Source organism: Bidens hawaiensis, unplaced genomic scaffold, assembly GCF_021521415.1.
Source record: "Bidens hawaiensis isolate Kalapana, Puna unplaced genomic scaffold, B.hawaiensis_p1.1 tig00034612_1, whole genome shotgun sequence".
Classification (NCBI taxonomy): Eukaryota; Viridiplantae; Streptophyta; class Magnoliopsida; order Asterales; family Asteraceae; genus Bidens; species Bidens hawaiensis.
This window is the reverse complement of record NW_027495984.1, coordinates 38,668-53,818: the sequence shown is the minus strand read 5'-3', so window position 1 is coordinate 53,818 and position 15,151 is coordinate 38,668. Positions and strand designations below refer to the sequence as shown.

The 15,151-nt window shown below is 35.7% G+C and overlaps 1 protein-coding gene and 1 pseudogene across 1 annotated transcript; one reads left to right on the top strand and one right to left on the bottom strand.

Moving 5' to 3' along the window:
• Positions 1 to 7,235: 7,235 nt before the first annotated feature.
• Positions 7,236 to 8,524, bottom strand: LOC143586337 (LEAF RUST 10 DISEASE-RESISTANCE LOCUS RECEPTOR-LIKE PROTEIN KINASE-like 2.1 pseudogene; annotated as a pseudogene).
• A 3,818-nt stretch (positions 8,525 to 12,342) lies between these two features.
• LOC143586336 (uncharacterized) lies at positions 12,343 to 13,428 on the top strand. Its single transcript, XM_077067902.1, has 3 exons — positions 12,343 to 12,802; positions 12,855 to 12,958; positions 13,129 to 13,428. Exons 1-3 carry the CDS (start codon positions 12,343 to 12,345, stop codon positions 13,426 to 13,428), a joined length of 864 nt encoding a protein of 287 aa, XP_076924017.1.
• Positions 13,429 to 15,151: the final 1,723 nt, after the last annotated feature.

Here is a 15,151-nt window from a genome sequence, read left to right as displayed (position 1 = left end):
TTAGGGTTTTATTATATTTGGTAATGTCTTGGCTAGCAAGTTAGAGTTAGTCTATATAAACCAAGTCATGGTTAGACATTATAGGTGTGGTATGAGATGCAACCGAGTTAGGGTTCATCTAGAGACACACATGAGATGTAACCGAGTTAGGGTTCATTTAGATGCAACCGAGTTAGGGTTCATCAAGAGTCAAACCGAGTTAGGGTTTGAGATATTGTAATAAGTTTTTAGAGTTAGATCTTCTGATTAATATAAACGAGAGTTATTCGTTTAATTCGTGTGTTGATTATCGATACGAGACTTGTAAAATCACCTTAAGATCACAAGTTTTCTTAAAAGTGCTTAGGTGATCCTAACCCACTATCAAGTCTACAAGTGACTTAAGTGTCGTATAAAAGGATGGTGTTTAACTTGTTTTAAAAGGGATTTTAGTTTTCTAAATTCTAGATTGGAAAACTATTTATTGTACCTTTCATTTGCATGCATTCAAATGTATGGTACTTAGTTGAAAAACCCATTTTCAAAATTCCTTTTAATAAAACCCATTTTATTATGAAATCATTAGCTATTAATAAAACCAATTTTTATTACCTAACGATTTCTAAGGAACCAATTTTATGCTAGTTGATTTTAAGTTGTTAAGCAAACCATATTGCAAATAATAAAACATAAGTAAATCAACCATGCAAGCATAAAATATACACAACCACAAGTTCATAACCATAGCCTCCTAATGTTGACCACACTTGTTGACCGAAGACAAGTGTCAAAAAGTCTCTCCTAAGGGACCCAAAAGAACATGCACTTGTGTCGGTGAACTCCCACTTGATTCCGCATCCATATGCTCCAAGTGTTTACTCCCGGTGTTGTGGTCTTCATCATTTTATTTGGGCTTCCATCCATGCGTCTTCTTTTACAAAATATATCCTAATACATTTTTCTAGTAAAAGAAATACATCTAATCTACTTATTATTACAAGCCATATGAATGAATAAATAGATTACAAACCCAAATAAATATTACAACCAAATCGAATGAACAAACAACCAACACAATCATTCAACCAAACACAAGGCCATGGCTAGGTTATGAACATCTATTACACATCCAAATATGCAATAATACAAGACCAAAATAGTTCCCCTTTTTGCCTCAAAACTTTCGGCCAAAGCTTAAGCAAACCGAAAGTTTCGGGTTTTGTCCAAACAAACTAAACAATCATCCAAACGACTTGGTTTTTCAAGATTACCACATGCATGTAAAGTATAACCTTGAAAAACCATGGGGTAACCAAAACCCCAAAAAGTTTCGGCCAAATGGTGAAACCCACCATAAACCCGAAAAATTTTGGGTCTAATGAAGCATGCATTCGTATAAGCGGCTCTTGATGCCATTGTTGGGTTTTAACAAGATTATCAAAGTGATAAAATCCCTATTTTACCAAAAAACGCAGCGGATATAAAAGTTTTAAATCTTGTTAATATGATATGTATAAAACCAATTTTAAACATGCAAAATCTAAACCCAGATCCAAATACGAATTACACACTATCAAATACATGCATGTCACTATAAGTCCATGCATGTTACTACTACCTTTCAATATGACAAAACCCGGTGAAAGAGATTATGATTGAAAGGTAAGAACTTGAATATGGAAGCTCCTCAAGCTAGCATACCCCAAGCTTCAACAACACACCACTTCTAGCTAGGATTTGCACTTGAAATTTTCTTCTTCTTTTCTATGTTGGATGAAAATACCCAAGAGAGGAAGAGAGAAAAGTTTACTTGGAAATTATGTGTGTTATGAAAGAATGAAAGAGAAAGACTTGGTTTTATTCAAAGGCATCTTTCTCTCCACCAATAATAACCATTGCATGTCTCCACTCACCTTGCATGTCTCTACTCAAACATATAATAATATTACATTTGAAAGAGTATTATCTTTTTCTTTTATAAAACTTTAAACATATATATATATATCCATACATATATACTTTTATAAATTTATAACTTATAACTTATAAAACCTATTATATGTTAAGAGACATGCTTGGTTATTATTATTCACATATAGTTATTTAACCAACTTAAATAACACTATGTAATGTTCTTTCATAAAACATAAATCATCCATATGATTTGTTTATTACACAAGTACATTTTATTTAGAAACCCCTTTCCAAATAACTCAAGTGTTAATATTTATTCGTTATGATCACATCATATATGAACGAATATTATCGGTGTTTGTCTAGCTTGTTATTGGGTATGACCCGACTTGGATCATAACATACTAGCCACATCAATTTAATATGTCTCTTGGGCAGACTGAGTCCAACAACAATTAGGGTTTTATTATATTTGGTAATGTCTTGGCTAGCAAGTTAGAGTTAGTCTATATAAACCAAGTCATGGTTAGACATTATAGGTGTGGTGTGAGATGCAACCGAGTTAGGGTTCATCTAGAGACACACACAAGATATAACTGAGTTAGGGTTCATCTAGATGCAATCGAGTTAGAGTACATCAAGAGTCAAACAGAGTTAGAGTTTGATAGAGTTGTAATCAGGTTTTTTGAGTGATATTTTCTGATTAATATAAACGAGAGTTATTCGTTTAATTCGTGTGTTGATTATCGATACAGGACTTGATTAACTACATACTTTATTCTAACAACACGTGGATTTGGACTGGATTTGAACAAAATTACGATTATCTACATCTTGGTGGGCAATCTGGGTTTTTATGAAATGAACAATTGTTTCTCTCACGTTGCAACCGATTGATTTGTAGCCATAGTTGGTTTCTCATGCTTTGTTCCCTTAGTTTATAGACCCGAGCCACATAGACTTTTGCATCTCACGTAGATATTCATCAGCATGTTAAATTAACGAGCTTGCGTTTTGTTGTCCCTACATCCCCATGAAGGTATCCCCTTCAATTCTCTCTCGACTTTTTTGTTTGTTTAAACTAATCTATACGAACTTACTTGTTTGATGCTACAGATTCACGAGTGGAACAAGTTGTTATTAGCAACTGATTAATTCATTTTACTTGTCAATTATAATGTAAGTGTAATTTATTTGTTTGATTATGTTTATATTGGTTTGTTTTCACCGAATTTGTTTTGACCTAGCCAAATTTTGAAACATTTTCTTTGTTTAATCTTCTTCTTAGGTTGGGAGGCAAAACGAATAAACAGAGGCAGATTTTGATGCAGTTCGGGAAGAATGGTCAAGTTATGTGACAATTTATTTTTCGGCAGTGATACGATATGTATGGTATTGAATATTACAAATATATGTGTTAACTTGGGAATATTTGTAATATTTTGAATTTGGATGTCTGATTAAGAAATAAATTTGATAGTTTTGCTGCTATATTGTGTCATTAATATAAATATTAGTAATTATGCAAAAAAAAAATTTAAAACTATACGAAAAACGCATAAATGCTTGTCGTATATTGTTGTCATACATGCATGTCATAAATGCGTGTCACAATTAGTGTCATTAATGCGTGTCATTAGCATGACACGCAGATGTGTGTCATGTTTAATTTGTGACTAGAGCTACATTGACACATATTTGCGTGTCGCATATACCCTTTAATGACACGTAATACGGGTCATTATTACGTGTAATTAAAGGCCTTTTTCTAATAGTAGTTAACAGTTTATCAACTATGAGTTTGGGTGACTAGTTGAGGGAAAGTGGTCAACTTGTTCATGGACATGAGTTTGCTTTCTTAAATAGTTTTAATTTCATTTTAAAGCTTAATTAAAGCAATTGATTTAAGAATCAACGTTTAATATTAAACTACATATAAAGACCAAACTATCACTTTCTCCTTAAAAGCCTTCTACATCAGTTCTTATTTATTACCTAAGTGCCATTATTAATATATAATAACTTATTATAGAACAACTGCTGAACTGCATGCTAGTTTATGGTTTGTTGGTTATGCTTGTTAGTCACTAAAAGTTTACAAAATTCTTGTATGTTATTTAAAACCAGAGATTAGATGTTTGGTTAAAATCTTTAAACCAAAAACTATGAGGGATGCTATAGCTATGGCTAAACAGCAAACTGTAGTGTATACCACCTTGTTTGGGGATAGAGAAATTAAAAAGAACCCTAGTTCCTATTCTGCGTCTACCTCTAGTTCTAAGTTTTACAATGCAGTAGGTTCTAAGAACATAGTTAATCCAACTGCATCAATGGCACTGTTACCAACCCCTTCACCAAGTAAGATGCTTAAAAATGTTTAGCAAGTTCCTGCCAAAATAGCTGAGGAAAAAAGGGCAAAAGGGGAATGTGTTTGGTGTAATGAAAAGTATACACCTACTCACAATTGTAAATTCAAGCATCTTTACAATATTGAAATTTTGGGAGAAGATGACGGGGAGGGTAGTGAGTATAAGGATATAGAACATGGATTACCAGATTTACAAAATAAGGCTGAAGCTCAGTTGTCTGTATATGCTATGACTGGAGTGACTTCTTTTTCTACAATGAGGGTAGTGGGAACTATAGGAACAAGACAAATACATATACTCATTGATTCAGGTTCAACTCAAAATTTTGTTAATTCCAGATTAGCAGCCAAATTGAACTGTCACACTAAGGAAGTTCCTTTAATGAAAGTATTGGTAGCAAATGGTAAAGAATTGGTTTGTCATCAGTTATGTCAAGACTTTCAGTGGTTAATGCAAGGTGTTTGGTTTAAGACTGATGTGTTACTGCTGCCTTTAGACAATTATGATATGGTTTTAGGAATACAATGGTTGCAATCCTTGAATGATATCATGTGGAATTTTAAGAAACTCACAATGCAATTTAAGATGGCTTCTAAAGTAATAGAGCTGAAGGGGATAGACAAGAATGGCATATCTCTTTGTTCTATGGAGAAACTGTCACAATTGTTGGGACATGATAGTTCTTTGGCTAGTATACAATTGTTTAGTATTCAAGAAGGAATCCATGGTACTTTTCAACATCAAGCCAAAGTAGTTGTTGAAAATGTCAATAATGATATCAAAGCATTGTTGGGAGAATTTAAGGATGTCTTTGACATTCCTACCAGTTTACCTCCAAGTAGGCCATGTGATCATAGGATTCAACTCAAAGATGAATCGGTCACTATTAACCAGCGAGCTTATAGGTATCCTGTAGATATTATTGAAAAGATGGTCCAAGAAATGCTTGATATGGAAATCATTAGACCGAGTATCAGTTCATTTGCATCCCCTGTTGTATTAGTAAAGAAGAAAGATGGAAGCTGGAGATTGTGTATTGATTACAGAAAGCTGAATGATCAAACAATTAAGAACAGATTTCCCATTCCTTTAATTGAAGAATTGTTGGAGGAATTGGGAGGAGCAGTTTTATATTCAAAATTGGACTTGAGATCGGGTTATCATCAAGTTAGGATTAGTGCAGATATTCATAAAACTGCATTCCGAACTCATCAGGGACTATTTGAATTCTTAGTCCTTCCCTTTGGACTGACTAATACACCAGCCACTTTTCAAAGTTTGATGAATTCAGTGTTTCAAAGTTTACTCAGGAAGTCAGTGTTGATTTTCTTTGATGATGTGTTAGTATACAGCAAAAGCATTGATCAACATGTGGAAGATTTAAGGGTGGTATTGCAATTGTTCAGAGAAAACCAATTATATGCAAAGAAGTCCAAATGTAGTTTTGCAGGCTCTCAAATGGAGTACTTGGGCCATGTGATTTCAAAAGAGGGGGTCTCTACTGATCCATCCAAAATAGAAGCAGTTAAACAATGGCCAACCCCTACTACTGTCAAACAATTGAGGGGTTTTTTTGGTCTAACAGGATATTACAGAAGGTTTGTTTCTTCTTATGGTACTATTGCAAAACCATTGACCAACTTGTTACAAAAAGATGCATTCCATTGGTCACCAGAAGCTCATGCTGCTTTTGAAGCATTGAAGTTAGCAATGACACAAGCTCCTGTATTAATGTTACCTGATTGGTCTAAGGAATTTGTGGTGGAGACTGATGCGAGTTCTAAAGGGTTAGGGGCTGTTCTAATTCAAGATAGGCATCCAATTGCATTTGTCAGCAAAGCTTTATCCGCAAGACAATGTGCCTACCCCGTTTATGAAAAAGAACTGTTAGCCATTCTTCTACCTGTTAAACATTGGCATCAGTATCTGATTCTTAAACACTTTACTATTAGAACTGATCAAAAGAGTTTGAAACATCTTTTGGAACAGAAAATTACTACCCCTCTCCAACATACTTGGCTTAGTAAGTTGATGGGATATGACTATGATATTGTGTATAAAAGAGGAGTGGAAAATACAGTAGCTGATGCTTTGTCCAGAGTCCATAGTTCATCACTATTGGCTTTAGCAATTTCTTCTTTTGAACCTGTTTTATTGACACAAATTAAGTCTCATTGGGCACAAGATGAGCAGGCTCAACACTTTATTCAGAGGTTATCTGTAGGAGTGGAGGTTAAGCATTTGGCTTGGGATGGCAATTTCTTACATCCAACATTTCATGTGTCTCTCTTGAAGAAATCTTTTGGGCCTCCTGATCAGCAAATTTGGATTCCTGATGGTGGTATTCAAATTCATCAACCTCATGTCATCTTGGATAGAAAGTTAGCTAGGAGTGGGAATCGGCCTGTAGTTAAATTTTTAGTTCAGTGGAAGGATCTTCCAGTTCATGATGCTACATGGGTCGAATCTGAAGAGTTCATTGCCAGATTTCCAGCATTCAACATTGATTCTTGAGGTCAAGAATCTTTTAATGGGGGAAGCTTTGTTACGTATAAATAATAAGAGGGTCAAATATGTCATTTCTAGTGTTGTAAACAGTTAGTTAGTGGTTAATGGTAGTTAAATAGTCGTTGTAACAGATTGTAAATCATCTCGATAATGAATTGAAAACTTTTCCTCTCTTACGAATCTCTCTCGATTCCTTATCGTAACACGCAATCTCACATATATAGATAACGAAGAAACCAATTTAGCAATGCAACAAATAGAACCAATGGAACATTACTTCTGTAAGAATCAATAATTTGATATTATTTAATAAAGTAACATTACCAGAATAATTTAACTGCGGTTAAGGGTGTATATTTTGAGGTTTAAATTGTGGCAGACTTTCAACAAGAGAGAAAATTCACATGAGCAACGTACAAAAAGGACAAATATCCTCATAGTTCACACCAATCTGAATAATTATAACTATGGAATGCTTTCTGAGGTGCTATATATGGTTGCTGGCGATCGTGGAGGAGAAGAAAAGAACGGTTTTGGTGGAACCTTTAATGCTTCCATGCATCCCTCTAACATCTCTATGACTACATTAATGGATGGCCTTTGATTTGGAGCAGGTTGTATGCACCATAAACCAACTATTGTCATCTTTCTTGCATAATCATTTTCCTCATCGGTCGTTACACTATCTAATAGGAATCCATCCTTGTGAATACGCGTGTAAATCCAATCGGGAAAATATATCTCGCTGGTTCGTCCAGAACCGACACCTGCGTCTACATTTCTTCTTCCTCCTACCATTTCTAATAATAACATACCATAACTATACACATCAGATTTATGGGAGACTCCTCCAAAGTTTTGATTATAAACTTCTGGAGCAATGTAACCAATTGTTCCTCTAGCATCTAACATAGAAACAATACTCTCTTTCCTCGAGTATAACTTAGCAAGCCCAAAATCTGCAATCTTGGGGTAAAAATCTTCATCAAGAAGAATGTTATGTGGCTTTATGTCAAGATGCAAAATCCGAGTGCTACATCCGCGATGCAAGTAGTCAAGACCGCATGCAATTCCAAGTGCTATCTCATACAACTCTTTTACTCCTAAATGTTCATTTGTCCCCATATGAACATTATTGAATATAAACTTCTCTAATGACCCATTTGGCATGTACTCGTATACAAGAGCTCTTTTCTTATTGTCGAAACAAAATCCCAAGAGAGTAACAATGTTAACATGAGCCGTCCTACCAATACTTGCAACTTCATTTATGAATTCTTGTCCATTTGCTTTCGATGAGTTTAAAAGTTTAACCGCCACAAGTCGGCCATCTGATAGCTTTCCTTTAAATACTTGTCCAAAACCTCCTTCTCCTAGTTTAACTTTGAACAAGTTTGTCATTTTCTTAATATCACTGTACGTGAATCTTTTCGTACTTAAGGAACCATAATGCATGACAAAGGCTTCAATATTTTTGTCCTCCTCGGTCTTGTGCTTTAGTGGGGCTGCCCAATTGCTCGATGGCGGTTTCAAAATACAATATACTATCAAAATAATCACAGTTAATATTGCAGATCCAACTCCTATAGCTGCGAAAAAGCAAAAAAATAAAAATAAAAAAAGTTTACAGATTCTTTTTTTTTAAAAAACATTAGTTGAGGGAATAATGATAATAATAACTATATGAGAGAATACACACCCAGTTTCATACTCAAATTTTGACGGGTACCTGGATCACAAAGAAAAATACGCATTATTAAAAATGTCAAGCCAAAAATGTATTTCGTACGAAAAATTAAGAGCATCTGTAGTGGGTTACCAATACGGGTTAAAGAAAAATAAAAAAAAAAACAATTCCAGGGATGTCTAGTAGATATTAAAAGGTAGATAACCCTAAATAAATAAGATTTTATTAAATTAATTAAATAATATTTAAGCATCGATACCGTATAAGTAAACATTTTACAAGTTTTCGGTGCACTATTTTGGTATTTTCAATTATACCAACCGGTACACATCATTATCAAATCGAAGAACTTGATTCGATATTAGATCTCATCCGATTGTAAATAGGATGTTAGGCTTTTATTATTTGGTGTCACAAATAAGCATATACCTAATCATTGGCAAAGCTTCCTTTTTGCTCGCACCCCCCCCCCCCCCCCCTCCCCCCTCCCTCATTTATGAAATTTTCTCTTCACGTTATTTCAGCCAAGCTTTGTCTACTGTACCAAATCACATGTAAAACCCTAGCCGCTGCCACCATTGCCATTCGACCACCTCCTTTTGTTTCAGAGATTGCACATCCTGAAGCCAAGGAGCAGAGATCGAAAACTCTGTTATTGAGATCGACAAACCCGAACCAAACCAAATCGGGTTTCATATAGGAGCTTTGGCATACCGACAAGCACCTTAAAATGTTGAAAAGTTAAGGATTTCCCCGGGATTACAACAGCCAAAAGAACAACCAACAAAAAGGTATAACGTTCTTATCTATGTGCTAAGGTTTGTATTAATTTCATTATTTTGCTACTTGAACCAATCAATATCTGGACCGGTTGAATTTAGATACATTCCGTGACTCTTAAAGCTTGGGGATGACAAACCGGAAAAGGCAACAACCAATAATTGGGGATGATACACTTCTATCTTCTAATTCATCAACTCACATTCTTTGGGACTCATACGTTAATGAGGAAGATTAGGAACACTTGGACCAAGACTTACATAAATTTTGTGTTGAATGCTCCTTAAAGGAGAACAACTGCTCTGGGTGTCTTCTGTCATTACCTTCTTGAACTCTTGCAAGAGAGGCTTTAAATTTTATTGTACCTCTTCAATTGCATGCTCTTCAACTCGTTGGACTGTTAGGGCGAAAGTAGCTCTTGCTTCATTCGTTTTTATACAAACTAATGACGAGAATATTGATAACACTTTTACCTTATGTTTTTTGAAATGGGTGGTTCTGTTCCAACATGATTGACTACTATCCGGTTTCTATTCCATGTTTTGTTTTACTTCATGTGTTGTATCCACGTTGTGTTGCCATGGGCACCCAAATTTTATGACTTGGGATTCGTGATTCAACATGATCCTAATCTCGTCGGAATCCCTGATCTACGGGATCCTTGATTTCTACCTTTTCCAGGATCCTAAGCTTTTCTTATTTAAGTGCGCCTTTGTTTTCTGAGGCCCCAGCTTGTTGTGCGCCTACACCCTAGGAGAGACCTTTGCACCTTGAGTGTGATGTGGTTCTCACGGTAGTTCAAATGGCCTAAGAATATTAAAGATTGAGATAGAAGAGATAGTAACTTGACTCAGTTAATTTGCATGTCATTCATTAAAGAAAGAGCCCTTTAAATACGAAAACAACCTAACCTAGACTCGACTAACCCCACTAAAATCATGGAAACAATAACCACCTAAACGTGGGATAGGAAGCATCCTCCACTACCCCTCTATTCTCACACATGCTTAAAAAAGAAAACAAACAAATAACTTAAAACAAATAACTTGTTAAACATGACCAAAATGACCCCTCATGCATGCAGACCCGACCCAATACGCATTCCACCCCGCTTGAATTCGCCTTGTCCACAAGGTGAAGGCCGGGTTCTTCGGGAGCTTCGGCAAGCATCATAAGTTGTGGTTTCAAACACTTGTGGCCCGGTTTATAAACTTCATCACAATAATAACATAAGCCCCTTGCCTGCCAGTCACAGACTTCGGCACTGGTGAGACGTCGTGCCTGAGTTGGAGCCAGAGTCGCAGTAGCCGACAGGGTAGGGGAACCGGTCCTAGCAAACTAGCAGCTTTAGGTTCTTCAATTCGCCAGAATTAGAGACATGTCCCAACTTCAGTTTCTCTTTCACCAGACGTGCCATGGCAATGCCCTCAGATAAAGAACGCGGGGACTTCACTTTCACCTCCAAGAGGATCTCGTCCTTGAGCTCACCTACGAAAAAAACCAACTAAGAATGGCTCCGGTAAGCCATCGACTCGACGGGAGAGGCTTCAACCGGTTCCTCGTAATCAGTCAGTCCAAATCGAGCATTGACAGCCTTAGCAAACTCGACCCACGTCATTGCCTCCCCGAAATTTCCGATCCACCGATGCCATTATAGGGCGATTCCTTGAAGGTGAAACGAAGCGAGGCTGACTTTGTCTTCATCTTCCACGTTTTGAAACGAGAAATACTGTTCGGCTTGATACAACCAACCAGCGGATCCTCGCCATTGAACCGCGAAATGGGTTTTCCACCCCCCGGTTGAGGGACCGGACGAGACCAGTTCCCGCTGTGCTTGCATGGTGGCTGTGAGGCTTTGGATTTCGGTTAAGATCTTCTCGAGCATGGGTCATGTTGCGCGAGGTGCTCATGAGTTTGTTGTAACACAGCATTAGAGAGCGTTCAGGTTTCCATTGAAGCCCACTCTGATACCACATATGTGGTTCTCACGGTAATTCAAATGGCCTAAGAATATTAAAGATTAGGATAGAAGAGATAGTAACTTGACTCAGTTAATGTGTATGTCATTCATTAAAGAAAGAGCCCTTTAAATAGGGAACAACGTAATTTAGACTCAGTTGATCCCACTAAAATCATGGAAACAATAACCATCTAAACTTGGGATAGGAAGCATCCTCCACTACCCCTCTATTCTCACACATGCTTAAAAAAGAAAACAAACAATTAACTTAAAACAAATAACTTGTGAAACATGACCAAAATGACCCCTCATGCATGCAGACCCGACCCGGTACACATCAGAGTGCGACTAACGCATTTGATAACTATGTACTGAACATAAAACATAAAAAAGTAAATAAAATAAACTTAATGTTTTCCAATGGCTATCTGCAACGTTACCGGTGGCAAACATACATTATGCAAAGGGGTAGCCTCCGCTACGGCTCAACTTTTTACCGGCAGTGTAAAAAAAATATTAACCGATTTTCGTGTTTCGTTACCGCTAGAAAAAAATAACGTTAACGCTAACATTTTAAAACCAACCAATCTATGTTTTAAACCCAATCAAAAGCCAAAGCCCAAACAAAAAAACTCATTAACCCAAGCCAACCAAACCACCTTTCACCACTTCACCTATCCATTTACAAAAAAAAAAAAATAATACAGTAACAGCGCAGGCGCACCTCCATAGTCCAAACCCACAACCGGCGCACCTCCACACCGCCGCCGAAAAACCTCCACACCACCGACAAACCTCCACACCACCGCCACATGTAAGATTTTTCAATTTCTTGTTTAAATTAAAATTAATTTAGGATTTAGGGTTTAGGTTTAAATTGGAATTGAATAAGTATTTAAGGTTTATGTTTAAATTGGAGTTGATTACCTTTTAGTTTTATGTGTAAATTGCCAAATTGGAATTGAATATTGGTTATTGATTACTGGTATTAGGTTTTTGTTTCAAATTTTGTTTAGGAACTTTAAATATTTGAAGATGAGTAAACAAACTCTTAGTAGCAACCTTTTTAAACGTCAAAGAAAAGAAAACGATGATATTGGTTCATCTTCACCAATTTTAAATATTCCAACTTCATGTTCAAATATATGGTTGATGATTTGGAAGAAAATGAAGATATCGGCCCAAGTTCAAATATTCCTTCGACTTCAAGTCCTTCAATACGTTCAAAAATCAATTTGGATGATCTTCCTTCGGATCCTGCCGATAGACCACCTATTAGTAGTTATCATTCTAATCAAATAGATGACGTAAGAAGAGGATATCTTGTTAAAAAAGCTTTTCAACCACGAGGTCATAACTTTAAATGGTCAAACTATTCTAGTGGCCGGAGACGTTTTAATGTCAAATGGTTTGATAAATATGATTGGTTGGAGTATAGCACTAAACACCAAAAAACGTATTCCTTATGTTGTTACTTGTTTAATGGAAGTGTTGGTAATCAAGGTGGAAGAGAGGTTTTTGTTAGTGGTGGTTTTTGTAATTGGAGTAAACCGGGTGCCTTAAAGGAACACGTTGTGAAGAATTTAAAGATGCTTTGCGAAAGAAGTAACCAAAAGGCTTTGTGAAGAATTTAAAGATGATGTGTTTGGGTTGTTAGCCGATGAGTCTAGTGACGTGTCTCAAAAAGAACAAATGGCCATAGTTGTGAGATACGTTGATAAAAACAAAGTTGTTAAAGAAAGTTTAATTGGAGTTGCTAACGTAAATAATACATCTTCGCAACTCTTAAAGAAGCCATCGTTTCTTTATTATCAAATAACTAGTTGAGCATTGATCAAGTAAGTAATACATTTCATACTTTTGTTATATAAACTTTAATAAAATATATTATGTATGTATCTTATACTTATAGTTTATAATTGTTCACACAGGTCAGGGGTCAAGGTTATGATGGTGCAAGCAACATGCAAGGAAAGTTTAATGGATTAAAAGCTTTGATTTTAAGAGATAATCAATCAGCACATTACATACATTGTTTTGCTCATCAACTTCAGTTAGTGATTGTGGCTGTTGCAAAAAAACATACCGGTGTTAAAGAATTTTTTGAATCTCTTGGCATGGTTGTTAATACGGTTGGTGCTTCTTGCAAAAGAAAAGATATGATGTTGGAGTTAAAAAGAGAGAGGGTGAAAAATGAAATTCTTCTTGGTGAGAAAAAAACAGGAAAATGATTAAATCAAGAGGTTTCTCTTGCTGAGCCGGAGACACGCGATGGGGTTCTCATCATAGAACAATCACAAGTTTGTTAAAATTATTCCCGGAAGTTGTTGAGTTACTTCAATTTATTAAATTAGACGGAGATAATGTGCAACAAAAATACAATACGAAAGCTATTCTATCATATTTTAAGACTCTTGAATTTGTGTTTTATATACACTTGCTGGACGAAATTTTAGGCTTCTCAAATGCTTTATCAAACATCTTCAAAAAAGAGTCAAGATTTGTTGGAAGCGTCTAAGTTGATAAGTGAGACAAATCGAGCATTGACTAATATAAGACAAACCGGATTTGACAAGATGTTGGCAAAAGTTACATCTTTTTGTGAAAAAAACAAGATTAAGATGTTAGATATGGAGGAAAGTTATGGTAATTAAAGAAACCGGAAGTATGTCATTACTAATCGACATCATTTTGAGGTTGCAGTTTTTAACACGGTATTGGATATGCAAATTCAAGAACATGGAAATAGATTTAGTGAGGTCTCAACTAGTTCGTTAAAAAATATGTCGGGTTTAAATCCTTGTGATTCGTTTTCCAAGTTTGACATATCTAGGATAGTGGGTTTTTCAGAGATGTATCAGAATGATTTTTACTAACGAAGAAAGAGGGTGTATTCCGGGTGATCTTACGACCTTTAATTACACTTTAAAGGACGATGCTAAATTTGCAAAACTAGGTGGAATGGTGATCTTGCTCGTGTAATGGTGGAAACCGGAAAACACACAACTTTTCCTTTAGTTTATCGAATATTGAAGCTAGCATTGGTTTTACCAGTTGCAACTGCAATCGTTGAAAGATGTTTCTCTAAAATGAAGCTTATCATGACGGATTTGCGCAATTAAATGGGTAATGAGTATTTGAAAAATGCTTTAGCTTGTGCGGTCGAAAGAGAAACGTTTGATAAAGTAAATGAAGAAGATGGAATGGCTCGGTTTCAAGCTATCAAAAACCGAAGAGGAGATATTTACAGCTCAACCTAGATCCGCCACTATTGGTTCGATAACCCGGTTAGTTTAAATTTATTTGTTGTCGTTTTGTTTATATTTGTTTCGTTAACATTGTATTAAATATTGGGAAAAAAAATTTTAAGCGCTACGGCTCGGTTTAGAGTCTAGATCCGACACTGAACGTTAGAAAAAAAAATCTGTAGCGGTAGTGAAAGTACGTCGGACCAAATTCTTACTAAACAAATGCAACGGATCATAATTGAATTTCAAAAGGGAGTCTGACTGTCTGAGTCAGTCAAAAGGGTACTTGTGTTTTTTCGGGTATTTGCGCCTTTTAGTTGATTTTTTAAAATTATGATAATCCAACACTAATAGTAAGGGACACGTTTTGAATAGACAACTAATACAAGTGTAAGAAGATAAGTGAAGAAGAGATGTGCTCACATTTTCGTAACTTTATAACCGTAAAACTAGCGTAATAAAATTTATAAACACTATCACGTAATTTTATTTAACTAGTTATATTTTGTGTTTGTGGCGTAACTATGCTATTCGTGTAACTACGATAATGCCATCGTGTGTCTCATTCTAACCTTCGCACGTTTATACGTTAACATATATTTTGTACTTAATCAGCCTCTATATCTTACAAACACACACATATATATAAAAAAGACTTCAAATAAAAATAAAGAGTTTCCTACGAATGGTAAGGACCAATGGATTT

Coding starts and splice junctions, on each gene's coding strand:
- LOC143586336 (XM_077067902.1), top strand. CDS start 12,343: ATGGTTGATGATTTGGAAGAAAATGAAGATATCGGCCCAAGTTCAAAT. Junction 12,803..12,854: donor AAAGATGCTTTGCGAAAGAA/GTAACCAAAAGG, acceptor TTGGGTTGTTAG/CCGATGAGTCTAGTGACGTG. Junction 12,959..13,128: donor GTTTAATTGGAGTTGCTAAC/GTAAATAATACA, acceptor TTGTTCACACAG/GTCAGGGGTCAAGGTTATGA.